General features: G+C 37.7%; 1 protein-coding gene across 5 annotated transcripts in view; it reads right to left on the bottom strand.

The window, feature by feature from the left end:
• LOC126248450 (single-stranded DNA-binding protein 3) overlaps positions 1 to 17,986 on the bottom strand; it is a 377,126-nt gene that overhangs the window by 27,228 nt on the left and 331,912 nt on the right. For all 5 annotated transcript variants that reach the window (XM_049949437.1, XM_049949439.1, XM_049949440.1 and 2 more), the window contains 2 exons: positions 9,134 to 9,182; positions 6,129 to 6,158 (listed from right to left, as the gene is read on the bottom strand). In XM_049949437.1, coding sequence (XP_049805394.1) covers positions 6,129 to 6,158; positions 9,134 to 9,182 — 79 coding nt within the window. The remainder of the gene's footprint in view (positions 1 to 6,128; positions 6,159 to 9,133; positions 9,183 to 17,986) is intronic.

Below are 17,986 nucleotides of genomic sequence, written 5' to 3'. Positions count from 1 at the left end.
ATGTTAAAATCATAATTTTGAGCTCATATAAAGGCTTACTGACAGTTGTTCCTTCCATACATGATTTGCAAACAGAATGTAAAATAAAAGAAATAATGTGGTATATCTCACACAGTGGAAGGTGGACAGTGGAGTACACAGGTAGGTGCAAATGTAATGACACCTTTAAGTATGTGATATTTGAAAGTGAGGAAGGGCAGTGCATCATTCAGTCGGAAAAACTTGCTAAGTAAATTTGTTTTGGAATTCAATAGAGGAGCAAAGAAAATCAAAGTAGCTCAAAATGTTGCAAAGACTATGGACAGAATACCAATGACAGGAACATGTTAAGAAAAGTTTTGTGTTAATTTGAAACACATCAAGCTTTAATGAAGACACTCTGAACACTTTAACCCATGATGACCCTCATTGGTCAAACTAGGAATACCATTCAATAAGCCATTACAAGTGAATCATTGCATAAAGTTTGCATTCTATGAGGCCCAAGAGCTTCAAGTTTTATGTGATAATCATAAACAAAAACCAGTGGGTAATCATTTGGTCACAACTAAGTAATTCTTAAACTATGTGCAAATCATAATATTAGAATACTGTTACTTGGATTAAAAATGCTGAAGTTATCTCCAGTCAAGATAAGAAAGTAATGACTGTATCTAACAAGAATGTAATCTTTCATAAAAAAAAACTTTATATCCATTCACATGGCTTCATACTATGAACTAGATGGGACAAGGTGCTCTTTTTGTTAATACTTATAACAAACATCTTATAGGAAGGGGGTGAAAAAATATTTCATTAAGCACTATGGCAGCAGAGTGAGGCTAAATTTCTACATTTCTACTGAGACAAAAACAGCTTCACACAAACTTCTTTTATGGTGAGGATTACTGAAATCTGATTTGGCAGCTTTCTGAACTCTTAACCAGCAGATTACTTCAAGCATGGAATCAAGAAACTAACCAACCATAATAGGTAAACAGAGACAAATATAAAATCATTAATTCATTTCAATTAAATATCCTTTCTCACATTAAAAAAGCCATGAAATTTTGTCTGAACCTAGTACGTTCATTTCCATTGTTTTCCATCCAGCCATTCCTGTGCTCTATACCCAAACAACGCCAGGTAATGACTGGTTTGGTACTTCTCCAACAACGTAGAGAAGCACACCTGCATATAGGTTATTATTTTGATGGAGTTACATCTCCTACAGGCATTTTAAAGCTTTTGTCAGCCCACCCCCCTCCCCTCCCCAAGGAGAAATTCGTAAGCCCTTTGGCCTATATCTTGTGTATATCACTTGGTCGAATGTGACATCCTTTTTTACAGTGTTTGTCATCATGTAACTGAGGCAGAACATTGGTACAAGCCTGATATTTATCTACATGGATGTGGAAAACTGCCTATAAAACACATCCAGGTTGGCCATCAACCAGCCCCCACGAGGCCGATTTGATCTGAGGCCAGCACACCTCCCAGTGTCCCAAAGCAGGCATTTTAACACTCTCTTATATATGGGGAGAGGGGGTTTATTTCATTTTTTTTATCCTTGACAATTACCAAAGATTATATGTGCGATGTACACATTATTGAGTAATGCCAAAGCCCTGCACATGAACATAGCCATTTTACAACTAATTACCCCCTACAATATCAGCAAAGTAACACACCTCACATGGTTTTAATCACATCAACTAGTTTAGTATGGCTAAATACCTATTTTTAAAACACTGACCAGTACCAAATTTTCTAATTAACTTCAAACACTGGCTGCACTAAAGGTATGTTTAAATGAGAATTACTAATCTGAAAGATGACGTTTTCTCTGTTACAATGTGTTACAATTTCATTATCTGGTATGACTCATTATAAGCTCATCAAAGACAAACCTAAAATTCAAATATTATCTTACATATGTAACAGCTCAAATAATATCCATATTCAGCAGTCGCTGCACAAATCAAAGGCTGAAGAAGTTAAGCCACGCAAGTTTTCACATATGGTATTAAAGCCAACAGGACCCTCTCCCTCATTTTGTCATGGTGAATTGACAATGCTTTCATCTACTTCCAGCCCTTTATAATCCCCCCTCCTCTTTCTTTTTATTTTATGCTTATAACAACTGCATCTCCTTTTGAAAGGCACAAAGTGCATTTTCCTGAACATGCCTATTCAATTCATACTTCAGCTCTGCCTGTTCTGTTACTTTCACTATGTTTTATTACACTTCATGGTATGTGGTCAGTTAAGGAATGGAGTACATCAATATCAAAATTAGTTTCTTCTGTAGCTATACATACCATTTTGTAATACATTAGCAGCAATACCAATGAAATTAAATACTTGTTAAAGAGAAAAATCAAATGGATTTTTTTCACCTTTCACGAGATACTGTTCTCAGACTCAATCCAAATAAAATCACAGGAATAAACTGCATTCCCTTTAGTACAAATCCATGTTACTTTGATACCTATTTTGCTGATTATACATTCATGAAGGTCACACTACACTGAGTGACTAAAGTCATGGGATACCTCTTAATATAATGTCAGATCTCTTTTTGCTGGGCATAATGCAGCAACTTGATGTGGAATGGACTCAACAAGTGATTGGAAGTCCCCTGCAGAAATACTGAGCCTTGATGCCTCTACAGCCACCCACAACTGCAAAAATATTTCTGGTGCAAGATTTTATGCACAAACTGACCTCTCAATTATGTCCCATAAATGTTCATCTTCGGCAATCAGGGTGGCCAAATCATTCACTCAAACTGTCCAGAATGTACTTCAAACCAATTGTGAACTATTGTGACCAGACGACATGGTACATTGTCATCCACAAAAATTCCATTGTTGTTTGGAACATGAAGTTCACAAATAGCTGCAAATAGTATCCAAATAGCCAAACATAACCATTTCCAGTCAATGGTCAGTCCAGCTGGACCAGGGGAATGAGTCCATTCCATGTAAACACAGTCCACACCATTATGGAACCACCATCAGCTCACACAAGGCCGCATCGACAACTTGGGTCCATGGCTTCATGGGGCCTGTGCCACACACCAATGCTGCCATCAGCTCTTACCAGCTGATGTCAGGAGCCATCTGAACAGGCCACATTTTCCAGTCCAGGATCGAAGTGATATGGTACACTGTAGGTGATGATGTGCTTTTAGCAAAGGCACTCTTGTCAGTTGTCTGCTGCCATAGCCCCGTAACACCAAATTTTGCCACACTGTCCTAATGGATATGTTCGTCATATGTCCCACATCGGTTTCTGCAGTTGTTTCATGTAGTGTTGCCTGTCTGTTAACACTGCCAACTCTACGCAAATACCGCTGCTATTTGTCATTAGGTGAAGGCCATTGGCCACTGCATTTATCCATGATAAGAGGTAATGCATGAAATTTGGTATTCTTGACCCACTCTTGGCACTGTGGAGCTTGGAATACTAAATTCTCTAATGAATTCTGAAATGAAATGAAATGAAATGATAATTAAATAGAAACCCTAGCTGCAAACAGGCATTGATATACTTAATTGGGGACATGTTGAAAATGTGTGCCCCAACCGGGACTCGAACCCGGGATCTCCTGCTTACATGGTAGACGCTCTATCCATCTGAGCCACCGCGGGCACAGAGGATAGTCCGTCTGCAGGGACTTATCCCTTGCACACTCCCCGTGAGGTCCACATTCCCAACATGTCCACACCACTACATTCGCCTAATAGATGTTTGCCCATCATACTCATTACTCGTGGCAGATTAATCTACCAAGTCCCGTACGAGTTCGGGCATAGCGTGTGCGTTCGCACAAGAAGGTCAATGGCCGGGAAGCCATATTTTAACTATATAACGCACACGCTATGCCCGAACTCGTACGGGACTTGGTAGATTAATCTGCCACGAGTAATGAATATGATGGGCAAACATCTATTAGGCGAATGTAGATGTGTGGACATGTTGGGAATGTGGACCTCACGGGGAGCGTGCAAGGGATAAGTCCCTGCAGACGCACTATCCTCTGTGCCCGCGGTGGCTCAGATGGATAGAGCGTCTACCATGTAAGCAGGAGATCCCAGGTTCGAGTCCCGGTTGGGGCACACATTTTCAACATGTCCCCAATGAAGTATATCAACACCTGTTTGCAGCTAGGGTGTCTATTTAATTGTCATTTCACTTCTAGCAAAGCTGCATGGTCATCCACGGTAACTGTTCTTCCGGGAACAGATACTACCGTCATATATACTGAAATGAAATGTCTCCTGAATCTAGCTCCAACAACCATTTTCTATTCTAATTCCCATTATGCAGCCATAATCACATCAGTAATCTCTTCATATGAATTACCTAGGTACAAATGACAGCTCTGCCAATGTACTGTCCTTTTAGACCTTGTGATTGTGATGCTACCAATATGTGTATAAGTACATACCATGAACCCATGATTTTTGCCACCTCAGTGTATGTCAGGCTACCCTAAAAGCTACAAAATGTCATTTTACAGAATCATTCAAAATATGTGTACTTCAGGAATTTCAAATTGACAATTAGACATAGAAAAAAGTGAGAGCATGGCACTCTTTACAAATACTGCACAGGTTGTCAAACTGTCATCATGTCATGAAATAAATACTGTACAATGGATGCATCATAAATTTGTTTCAGACTGGAAATCCAACCTAGACTTGCTGCTTTTCGTGAGCAGTCACCTTAACCATTAGTCTATCTGAGCATTTGAATTTATTTCATCCCCATTATCTCTATTTATTTTATGTGACTGAATTCAGTTAAATTGGTATTGTGGCAGAGTAGGCTGTGAGTCCACATTATATCTGTGCCTCCTTTGGTCCTGTTACAGTATGGTGAAACATTTGTGTCTGTTCAGAAGGAATGGGAAGAAACAATAACAATGAAAGATCTAGTATGCCAGCACTTACACTCTGATAACTGTAAATTTTAAGGCAACTGATCCTGAAAAGTTAAATAGTCAGGTTCAATTCCCGTGCCGACATAATTTTTTATTTCTCACAAAAAATGTATTCAGTACATCAAAGTTCAGTATTTCTGAGTGTTACTCCACTGGTATCATTTAATGTCATTGCATCTTAACTGATTTCATCTACATTACTTCCATCCATCTCCTATTGCTGAATTCAATTTAATTGGTACATACTTTGTATGTGTTTCCATTTCCTTGCTAGCACCAATCTTGCATGACTTAGCTTTTACTTCAAACAATGGAGCTCGTTGCTGGCACCTATGTTCCTCTGTGTGAGAAAATCTATTTCTATTATGACCATATGGAGATATATTAGGACTATGTTGCAAGCTTGAATCATCAGCATCTGTCAATGATCTTTAGTAAGATGAGCCAAGGAATCTGTGAGATGCAATGAACATTAACACAAGCACTTTACTTAAATTTTACTATACCAAGAACAGAACAGATGAAAAAATTGTTTTATAGTCAAGTGTTTCACCAAATGCTATGAACGAAAATCCCTTGACTGAGATACAACTTTATGGGTATTTTCTGCTAGTTTCAAAGTGTCAACATAGTTTACATACTGCATTGACCAGTAAACACAAATGATTGCAGGACAAGAAAACAAAAAACACAAACGATATTCTAAATGATATTCTCGTACCTACTGAAAACTGGAAAAGTTTTAGTTAAATGTACAAATGTAGCAACCAGCTCCATACAAATTATAATGAAGATGACATTTAGAAATGTCAGGTTGAATTATGATGGATACTCCAATGATGTTTGAGAATTGCTCTCAGGTTTTCAATAAAAATTGTCTGAATGTAACCATGTAGCTAATAAGCCAGAGGTATGTAAATTATTCATAGTAAATATTTTAAAGTAAGCATTTTATAAGCCTGTATGAAATTTATGATTTCTATTTAATAAGTTTTTGGTTAAATATGACTCAGTTATCAGAAAATTGTCAGTATCCTCTTAATGCCAGGAACATAATTAAACTGACCATGAAGATATGAGCAAATAAAGCAAGTAATGTGGCCACATGCAAGCATGACATATGTGAGTTGTTAGTTACAGTCAAGCATTAATATTACAATTTCCCAGCCCAGTGCAAGAGATATGTGAGCTTGCCTACCTTGCCAACCTACAAATTCTCCGCCTTCACCTAGAGGAAGACAGAAAACATGAGGCAATCAGTTCAAAGAATTTATAAAATTATATAGGGGAGCATAATGCCCACTTTACTCAACGTTAAAATACATCACTATTATGTATTTTTTTCCATCTTTCTTTGTTTCTCAAGCACACATATGAGTATGAATTGTGTTGGGTGTTATGAAAAGTATAATCAATAACTGTGCACAGATTACTATACATTAAAAGTCTGAGACAGATTTTTCATGAAGTACTCTGACACACTTTCATTTCCAGGAGGGGAAAAAGTTGAGAAGGGAAAAAGCTGATGATTATTAAATACCAATAGGATATACTTGTAGCAAAAGAACAGTATCTGTAATAGCACATAAAAAATTTAAAATGTGACTGAGTAAATATGGGAAATAAGAATAAACCTGAAGATACTCTTGTTTTATGCCTGGATCAGTAATTCATCTTATTATAGAGTACCTGTTATGATCCTTATTTTCCCACAAATTAAAATGTGTTTCATCATATGTGTAAAAAGCATAAACATTATATCAAATAAATTGTCAAAATGCAAAGAGAAATTATTCCTTTTACATGGAGATGGGTAGAATAGGCAGAAAAAGTATAAGTCCATGAAGGAAACCTCATGTAAAAAAATCATGAGCAATTAATTTACATGCAATCTCAGAATTATTTCCTTGCTTCTTAATATGCAATTTAAATTTTCTTTTTTTTTTGTAAGTTTCAACCCCTCTTATTTGATTCGACCAGTTTCTTTCAGGTAATCAGCACAGTGACTTCATAATTCTCAATGACACCATTTCCTACTAGCGGTAAACCCATGTTACTAGCTGCAGCACATTGCTTGATGGCACTGAAAATCGTTACAATACTGTGTGGAAATTGAGAATAGGAATCAATGTCTAGAAATCTTATCCAATAATGTTACAGAGAATCAAAAGTAGAGAGACCAGATCACTATATTCCAACTAACTAAATTGAATTATTTTCTCAGGTGCACTTTTCTGAATCTTGTTTATGAAACCCCAATGGAATCACAAGGACTTAATTAACATGCTACATTCAGCACTTGAAAATGTCCAGATTACAACAGGCATCATTAAGAAAGTGTGTCAGTTAATGGTACACATGAGCCAGGCATGCTTCAATTCTGTATGCAGGCTGTTTGAGAAGTTCATTGATATATTTTTTTTTTCATTTTAATTTAGTATTTGTTTGAATAGTAGTGCTCACATATTTAGAACATTTTGTGTGCACGTATTTGTGGACCACATCAACTCATTTCTTTTCATGCAATGTTTGTATTTAAGTTTAATGTCCACGACACTAAAGAAAAAGATTTACTTTTCCAAGTCTGTACAAGTATCTGGACTACATGCCGAATTTTCCAGTGGCAAAAATTAAACAAGTTCTCTCAAGTGGCATTCTAGTAGACACTTTTCCTTAACTTTTCAATGTATGTTCAGCAGTGTAATTGGATCAAATTTCTTGAGATAGTTTCCTTTCCTCAACTTGTCCTCTATTCTCTACCTTTAAATTTTTAGTATAGCTCTGAAATATCCTATATAAAAGATGAAACTCATTAACTAATGAAGGCTTCAGTTTCTTTCCTCATATTTTAGTTCAGAACAAACTAAAAGTATGATTAACTAATACCAAGTGGCAACAGGGAAGAACAACAATAATCTATGTGTACAGTAAGTGACATTTTATCTGCTCTTATGTATTTAATCCAGTACTTATTAGCACCAGAAACTTCACAAAACCACTGTTCGTGTTATGCATACTTTTGTTTTAAATAAATGCAATTATGATAGACCATTATTGCCATCACAATTTGAAGGACAAACAGTTGCAACAGACATTGGCAACAGTGTGCTGAATTTTTATTTACTCATTATTCATGATAATACAGCAGCCGAGACCAGAAAAACTGGTGATTTAGTTTCATTCTTCCATTCTCTATCTCTCACCGAGTTTCTTTGTTCTCTCTCTCTTACAATCTTCATGTTCCTGCTTTCGTTTCTAGCTAATGTAAACATCTTGTTCAAACTATTTCTTCTCTTCAGCAATAAATTGTGATGTTTTGTAACACTGTAGTTTGTCAACAACAGTATTGTTTGCCTGAACTTTAATAATCATCTTTTGTTTTCATTTTCTGGCTCCATTTTTTTATCTTTTCTAGGAGGGTGCCTCCAAATGTTTGAAATTAAGTTTGTGTAGATTACAAGAGATGACACTGTAGCTATATACCTTAGCCTGCTTTCAAGCATAGTCCAAAATTTTCACTTAGCACTCAAGTGTATAAGATTTTCTGTTGACTGTATCTATGTTCACACTGAGCATTCCAAGAACTGAATCCAGCTGTCAGGTGAGTGTATTTCACAATACATCAAAAACACAACATCATATTCTTAAACATTTATGTGAAAAAAATTCTTATAAAATGTGTTTTCAGTATCTCCCAGAACATTAACTATACAGAATATAGAGTAATTATAGGCATTCTGACCATAATGACAGCTACAACAAAATGTAACAAATCTGTTTAAACAAGGAAACAATATTTTTAATAAATAACTTGTCATTTGAACTAACAGTTCCAGAGCAGATCAATTTTAGCTGAAGTTGATTTTCTTTCTCTTTATCACAAAATTTGCTCTGTTACTGCCACAACCAAATGCTTCCATCCATCACTAACATTTGTGTTACGAAGCTTCAGTGTAATATACTGAGTTTCTGGTAATTTATGTGCAAAAAATAAGATCCAAATAAAACAATGGGTTTTAATGCTTATGAAGACAAATCTTAGATGAAATACTATCAGTCATGTAAAGTTAACTGTATATTAACTTGAAAGAACATTATTTATAATCATAAGGAATGAAGTTAGAAATTTTTTTTTCATTCTAAATTTGGAACTACGTAAGCCAAAGCATTTTAAATATTACAAGTCATAACATATTGGTATACCTTGCCGTGATGGATCCATACTGTTTGGCAGCATGGGTTGTCCAGGAGGCTAGAAAATATCAAAAGGTTTATTTAAAAATCACATCATGGAACTAAGAAAAATTACTAGACTTAATTAAAGTAAAACCAAATTCCTTTTTTTCTTATTTACATCTTGGTATCCATATTGTGAATGAAATTAATATGCTGAACTAAATGACTGAGGATTCATCACACGGAGAAGGAATTCTTTACAACAGAATGTGGAAACATATTGAAGTAGTTATCTGAGAAATGATACAAATCAGAACTCTGCAATTCTGACATGAGGTTAAAAATTACTAAAGTAATAATTCTGTGCAGATCTATGGCCTGGTGCACATCTTTCCAATGGACACTACTTTGGTAACTTCCATGTCCCTAACGTACCCCAGTAATCTTATTAGGGAAAGGGAACCTACAGTTTCACATGGAATCCAAACCCTGTGTCAGTCATGAATAATCTGTACATCATTTGGAAACAAAATGATTTGATCCCATATCATTTTACCTTCTAGGCACAGGCTTCAGCAATGGACTACCACACCAAACCATTATTAATGTGATCTCATTACATATAAACTCCACAAAACATTGACAAGATCAGTTGAACTTGAGCATATCTCAAAAATATACAAATACTCTCCAAAATCATCTCTTAGGTGTTATAAAAATTGATCTGTGCTTTACTGGATGCATTTACAGAGAATTTTCTCAAGTGAAAGTAATTTCATGTAGCAGAAATATCTTAGGCATCTTCAGGCCCTCTACGCATCCTTTGAAATACGAAAAAGAGACTTTACCAACTTGAACTACCAAGTTCTGTTTGTACAAAAACTTTTATCACTGTAAATATTTATTTAAAAGAAAGAGTTTAATAGAAAGTACACTGTCTACTGGAATAACCTATTCAGTATGTTCTGTGTAGAATTTTGGTTAATGTTAGCACTTCGTGTACAGTGGCATACTCAAAAGCATTCTGCTGTAAATTACATTAATATGAAATCCACAAGCAATGAATTACAGAATAAGAAGTCACCAATATTACATCTGGTACACTGAAGATACTACAATAGTTTTAATTGTTTCATCACTAACATGGGTAAATTAAGTAAGCTCATACAAAGGACCCACTGCTAGAATTATATATGATGCATGGTTGTCTTCCCTGAAGGGGCATGCATGGGCATGCATCAGTCATACCTCCCAATCCCTTAAGTGCCCAAATTCATCCAGGATTATGCACGTTACTTGAAACATAAGAACAGACATTCCATTAGTGTCAGCACCTTAGTACTGGCATATCACATCTTTTTCCCATTAGTCAAGTGACCCTTCTGCAGCATTTTAGAAGATCCTTTCATTTTTGTAATGAATAGGTGACTTCAGTTCAAGTAAAAACAACTCATCAACTGTTTCATGCAATGCCCAAGTCAATACAAGATGACATTTTGGTTCTCATTAAAATCCAATTTTGCTTGAAGTGTAATATTTTGTATCCCTCAGATAGAACTTTGATGCAACTGTGCCTTGGAGGAAGAGAAAAAACTAAATCTATTTATTGTTTTGAACATGGCTGTGATAAGCAACCATAATTAATTACAATGTCACAAATTTCCAGCCAACCGGTTGCAAATAGAATTTAAAATTCTTTAACTAGTTATCAATGCCAACTAGGGGCACCTTCTTCAGAAGAAACTGTTACCTTACCTAACAATATCACAGGAATGTACATTAATAGCAGGTACGCATTAGAAGAAACACTTAATTTTTAAAAATTAAATTGCATAAAGTGTTTGTTCTAATGCCTACCTGCTATTAATGTACCTTCCTGTGATGTTGTTAGGTAAGGTAACAGTTTCTTCTGAAGAAGGCACCCCTAGTCGGCATTGAAAACTAGTTAAGGAATTTTAAATTCTATTTGCAAGCGGGTGGATGAAAACTTGTGACATTGTAAATCTGTTTATTTTAAAAGTGTTTTGGGATAACTACACGACAGGTTTCATGCTTCACAAACTTGCTGTCAAAACAGTGCATCATCTAGTCATTAGCATGCGAATGACTGATTTGTGTATGGAATGTGATGTTTCAAAACAAAGGTAAATTAAATGCAAATCATAATCCATTAAGAGAACTCCATAGCCACAACTAGATGAAAATAAAAAGAATAGCAAACAACATTTTTCATATTCTAAACTGTAAATGCATGGAGATGTGAGACCCGACCTGAACCTAAATCAACAATTTTGCGATGAGTTAAAATGTCAACTTTGTTCCAGACACCGGCATCAAAGAATGTCCAATATCACCACTTTCTCTCGTTTCTGTTCTTGAGGAAGAATGGACTGCCATTCCTCCGCAAACATCCAGACATCTCACTGAAAGTGTCCCTGCAGAGTTGAAGCTGCTGTAAGGGGAGGGTGCATCCCACCTTAATGTCCGTTAATAAGTGTCCAGATACTTTTGACCAGATAGTGTATATGTGACATATGCTTTGACAGTGACGCGTTTCAGGAACAACTGGACAGCTTATGGTTTTACACAGTGATGACTGGATACAGCAGCAAGCAATATTACAGATACAGCTGCTACCCTGACCTTTTATTTTGCCTGAAATCTCTTCCACTAAACACATCTACAGTATAATAGGGTGGCAATTTCTCACAGTCCTATAGCAACCACTGTTGATGCTTTGTGGACTGTAATATAAACTGTATGAAGTGATATTCCTCAGGAACCATGCCACAATGTCCTGTGACTGTAATTGCAGTCTATTAATGCTTCACACCAATGTGGTTTCTTGAACTCTGTGCTTACACACTGGCCTATAATCCTAAAATTTTGTTCACTATTGTATAACGTATGTAATTTACAGAGTTTGTCTCATTTAGATGTATCCTTCTTGGTGTTGCAGTTTTCACAAATGTTCATCAGAATTTTGTATGCTGATTGTATAACTGCACAGGATGAAAACGAAAATATTGTTGACATTTTGAGACATACAAAGAGGTATGCATGTATACAGGCATTAACTGTTCTAGCCTCGTGCAGCCTTGAGCTGGTGTAAACATCAACTTGCATACTCAGTTTGATTGGTACAGCAGTATACTAAAAACTTTACTTCTACAGTCCCATTCAGAATACTATTATAGAACTACGAACATAATGAGACTAGCATCGGATGTGAACACACTATTTTTATGAGAAAGACGTAATAACAATAACAACTAAAAATGGAATAAGTTGAGTATTTATAATGAACTTTCAATCACATTGAATAAAAGTATGAAGGAAGAGAGGAGTGCCAAAACTCAAAACTGGAATTACTTTTGTGAGTACAGGAAATTTTATACCTAACCACATTTATGAACAGAGATAACGAAGTTCTTATACATGTCTGACTCTACACCTCCTCTATGTGATGAATAGCAGCCCATTGCAGATGTATAGTTCAGTGACATGCAGAGGTGTGAACAACAGTAATGACAGTGCAAACAGAAAACACTATGCTTGTCCACAAAACTTTTAGGTTCAACACACCACAAGCTCTTCAGCTCCATAAGAAACGAAATTTTGAGTACATGGCATTATTTCAGGAAAAAAAAATAGAACACAGTTTACAAGTAAAAACCATTTTCACAGAAGCTACTTGATATTGTTATTTGGTTATGCACTGCAAAGGAAAAAATTCAAGTATTTCATAACAAGAGCACAGCAATATGTCAAAGAAGAACAGAGATAGTGACAAATTAAAAATCAATATGCTGGAAATTTTAAACATACCAATGTTTAAGGGAATTGAAAATTAAATGAGTGAAAAAATAAATCTTGTTATAAATGATGAAACAAGTGTAAGTAATGGAATTTGTGGAATTCCACAAATAGCCAACTCCACTCTAAGAACATTTAAGGGCTACAAAGTTGATGGCTCCATGCGCAAAAGAATCTTAAGTTCTCATCCCACAAGAAAATGTATATGCAAGTTGAAGTTTTGAACCTGCACACTGACACACAGTCTTGTGATTAGAAATTACAGTTGTCACCTCTCTTTATCTTAAAGGCTGAATCAGAATGAAAATTCTTACTATACATATCACACAATGGTTATAAGCTCTGCAAGTCCCAATAAATATCGTGACATTGACCACAGAGGAATAGGTAAACTGCTCTAGTTTCATGAGATTACTTTATACCTTACACCCACTCCTTCAGAATCAAAGGCCCTATTTAACAATTTTTGTTGCATAAAGTGTTCATATAAAACATTATGCCATTAGAAAGCAGGGAAGAAGGCATATTGGTATTTAATCTTCTGCTGATAAAGTCATCAGGGACTGGTCACAAGCTTTCATTTTCCTGTTAAATAAAGAATTCCTGCATATACCCCCCACCCCACACCCATGCACACACCCACCTAATGTCCACTGGGCTAACCATCATGCCAGCTCATTCACTTTGGTGTTAGTAAAATTATTCCTTCCAAATAAATAAAAATACTTCTACTGCAGATTAACTCAAATGAATTAGTGCATTTAATAATGTTTTATGTAAGTGAATGTAAGTACTTGTACCACAGTTTCCTCATTCTCACAGCCATGAAACAATCTCTATATTGTCATTCCATAGGAACTCAGGAGTCACATACTGCAAAGCCCTCAGGGATTCTGAACAGAAAATTTAACATCTATGTGTCTGAAGTACATTCTCAAACACAGACATGCAAAAAGTATCAACTGTGTATTTTATTACAAATATTATCTGAGAGCAGAATAAAGTACTTTACTGCATCATGCAAGATGTCAGTACTGCACGTACTTTATGTATAACTGTAACTGAAAGTTAGATCATATTTATCTAAATATAAGGAGCAAACTATACATTTCACTGTCTAATTCTAGTTCACTGTCACACTTCAGAGAGGGGGGAAAAAACTGCAGCACATAACTGACTAAAGATTAAGTTGTAGTGAGCTGACACAGAAGGCACTGAAATGGAAGCACTTTTGTGTCATCCTTTTGTGGTTTGAAAATGCGTATATGTGTCAGAGCTAAATGCATTTGGTATCCTTCATGATCATGGTCATAGTCTTTTTAAATAGACAAAGGCATGGACGAATCTCTTTACACAATGAATGATAGTATGGGAATCCTGCAAGTTATTATTTGTAAAGAACCTGTGTTCTGTGATTGGTGCATGAGTATGGAGGTTGCCTAGCATACACCACCACATTCAGGTTACTATCAAAACTGGATTCTTGCCAAATTCTATATTCTTATTATGAGCCTCTGCATGTAAGCTGGATTTGCCACCTAAGACACTCATCCACCAAAAGCAAAAGCAATACTTATGCAAAATTTTAACATTTGTGAAGTAATTCGGGTGAGTAGCCAACTGTAGGTATTTACAGGACCTTGTTGCCGTATAACAATCAACCCTTTTCTGACTGGTGTTTGTAAGGAGTTACGAATGCAGGCACATGAGTCCATATAATAGCCTACTTATGCCATTCCTTTCTCTTACCAGAAATGAAAGAAAGCAATCATAGTTGTAGTTTCTAGGTACTTAAAGTAGTTATGTCCTAATGATGTATTCCTGAGCAACCTTCTCAAAAATACTAAAATGAATGCAAAGAGCAAATTGATATAGCAGTCAACATGGAGGAAAATACATTTGAAGATGTGTTCATTCAAAAAAAACTGACAGATACGTTATGAAGAAAAATGATGTGGAATATACACTCCTGGAAATGGAAAAAAGAACACATTGACACCGGTGTGTCAGACCCACCATACTTGCTCCGGACACTGCGAGAGGGCTGTACAAGCAATGATCACACGCACGGCACAGCGGACACACCAGGAACCGCGGTGTTGGCCGTCGAATGGCGCTAGCTGCGCGGCATTTGTGCACCGCCGCCGTCAGTGTCAGCCAGTTTGCCGTGGCATACGGAGCTCCATCGCAGTCTTTAACACTGGTAGCATGCCGCGACAGCGTGGACGTGAACCGTATGTGCAGTTGACGGACTTTGAGCGAGGGCATATAGTGGGCATGCGGGAGGCCGGGTGGACGTACCGCCGAATTGCTCAACACGTGGGGCGTGAGGTCTCCACAGTACATCGATGTTGTCGCCAGTGGTCGGCGGAAGGTGCACGTGCCCGTCGACCTGGGACCGGACCGCAGCGACGCACGGATGCACGCCAAGACCGTAGGATCCTACGCAGTGCCGTAGGGGACCGCACCGCCACTTCCCAGCAAATTAGGGACACTGTTGCTCCTGGGGTATCGGCGAGGACCATTCGCAACCGTCTCCATGAAGCTGGGCTACGGTCCCGCACACCGTTAGGCCGTCTTCCGCTCACGCCCCAACATCGTGCAGCCCGCCTCCAGTGGTGTCGCGACAGGCGTGAATGGAGGGACGAGTGGAGACGTGTCGTCTTCAGCGATGAGAGTCGCTTCTGCCTTGGTACCAATGATGGTCGTATGTGTGTTTGGCGCCGTGCAGGTGAGCGCCACAATCAGGACGGCATACGACCGAGGCACACAGGGCCAACACCCGGCATCATGGTGTGGGGAGCGATCTCCTACACTGGCCGTACACCACTGGTGATCGTCGAGGGGACACTGAATAGTGCACGGTACATCCAAACCGTCATCGAACCCATCGTTCTACCATTCCTAGACCGGCAAGGGAACTTGCTGTTCCAACAGGACAATGCACGTCCGCATGTATCCCGTGCCACCCAACGTGCTCTAGAAGGTGTAAGTCAACTACCCTGGCCAGCAAGACCTCCGGATCTGTCCCCCATTGAGCATGTTTGGGACTGGATGAAGCGTCGTCTCACGCGGTCTGCACGTCCAGCACGAACGCTGGTCCAACTGAGGCGCCAGGTAGAAATGGCATGGCAAGCCGTTCCACAGGACTACATCCAGCATCTCTACGATCGTCTCCATGGGAGAATAGCAGCCTGCATTGCTGCGAAAGGTGGATATACACTGTACTAGTGCCGACATTGTGCATGCTCTGTTGCCTGTGTCTATGTGCCTGTGGTTCTGTCAGTGTGATCATGTGATGTATCTGACCCCAGTAAAGTGTCAATAAAGTTTCCCCTTCCTGGGACAATGAATTCACGGTGTTCTTATTTCAATTTCCAGGAGTGTAGAATGGGATGATAATCAGTACTTATTAATTTGTGTCACACACTGTCCTTTCAGTCACCATCATTATTTCCTTTCTCTTCTTAGTGGCTGTTTTCTGCTTACAGTGTGTTGTTTGTACATTATATCAAATAGTGGTAATGCTCGTACATGCCTGTAATGGCAGAATTTCAATTCAGAGCACTACAGAAAAATTAAATGACAACAGAATTGTGAGATATTTATTAAGAAACATTATGTATCCAAAATATTCAGGTTACTCCTATTATACACACAATCAATGGGGACACACTGAATAAAAAACTCTTAAAAGCATGAAAGCACAACACAGCTTTAAACATTGGTTGGTGAAATACTCTACTGATCATTTGCACTGCTTATCAAAATGATGTGAAACAAGTCTGTAATGTGCAAGGCTAATGTGTGTGTATGGCTACATGTTGGCCATATTCAGGTTATACAGCACAATGGTTACATTTGAATAAGAATGAACATCTTAGTCTTTACTACAGCTCTTATACCTATTCATACACCAAATTTAAAGGCTTCTTGTGCTTTTAGGTAACGTACGTGCAATCCCACCAGATGTATCAATAGATTATGACGTACTATCAATATGCCACTCTACACTTAGACAGTTCACAGGATCAATAATGCTCATGAACAATGTGTCATTTATTTTGTTTCAATATATTCAGGAAGTGTCAATAAATAACTTTTGTGTTCTGAATTGGAGACCACAAAATTAGAGATGAGGAGGTTTCAATTCAGTTCAATAGCATAGCTATCATGGATGTAAAAATCTTTGGACTTCTGGTAACAGCAACTTAATCGACATCAGCAACTGACAACATTTGAACAGCTCAGCTCATTAGCAGCTGGAAGCCCTGTCAGCTATTCCAGCTTTCCAGCCATTTAACGAAGTGCACGAGGACTAGGACATTTACCAGAAGTTGTTAGCATTACATTTCCAGGCTACAGCAGTTTTTTCCCTCTCCACCAACCCCGTTTCCATTATCTCATACAGCCCCACTGGCTGAACCTTAAGTTACCCCTTTTGGAGATTAAGGCTTTGTTGACAGAACATTTTTCTACTGAAATACATGTGGCTGCAGCTGGATTAGAATTTTTGCAACATCACAAATACAACTGAAAGCTTTGTCACAGACATTTAAAGGTTGAGTAGAAAGTGCAAATTTGTGTTTCCTTGTGGTTGATCATATGCAGGAAGTTTAATTATCGGTGTCACAATTCGTCTTGCCCCTGATAGAAGTGTATGCACACAAGTGTTATGTCAGTCAGATCCATTGTTAGGAGAAGTGTTGCTTATAGCACAAACTTTTGAAAATTTTCAAGTTACCCAGCAAATTTCTTTGGCTATGAAAGCCTACACTGTATTATTACTCCGCAAATGTTTTCCAATGACTTTGAAATGCCTATGGTGTACCCAGCGAGGACCAACACACTGCCACAGTATTTGTCTTCCAGTTTTTAAATGATAGTACACGTTTTGTTTGGTGGTGGCACACCTGCCCTGTTTTACTTCACCTCATTTGGTTCATAGGCATCAGACATGACATTTTTGGTTATTGTCTAGTTCCAACAGTTTCGCTATACAACCATGTCCTGCATTATGACACAACGCGCCCGCAGAGTTCCCGTAAAAGACACATAGTGGAA

This window comes from Schistocerca nitens, chromosome 3 (assembly GCF_023898315.1).
Source record: "Schistocerca nitens isolate TAMUIC-IGC-003100 chromosome 3, iqSchNite1.1, whole genome shotgun sequence".
NCBI classification, from domain to species: Eukaryota; Metazoa; Arthropoda; class Insecta; order Orthoptera; family Acrididae; genus Schistocerca; species Schistocerca nitens.
Note: the sequence above shows the minus strand (reverse complement) of the source record. Positions and strands in the feature narration are given on the sequence as shown.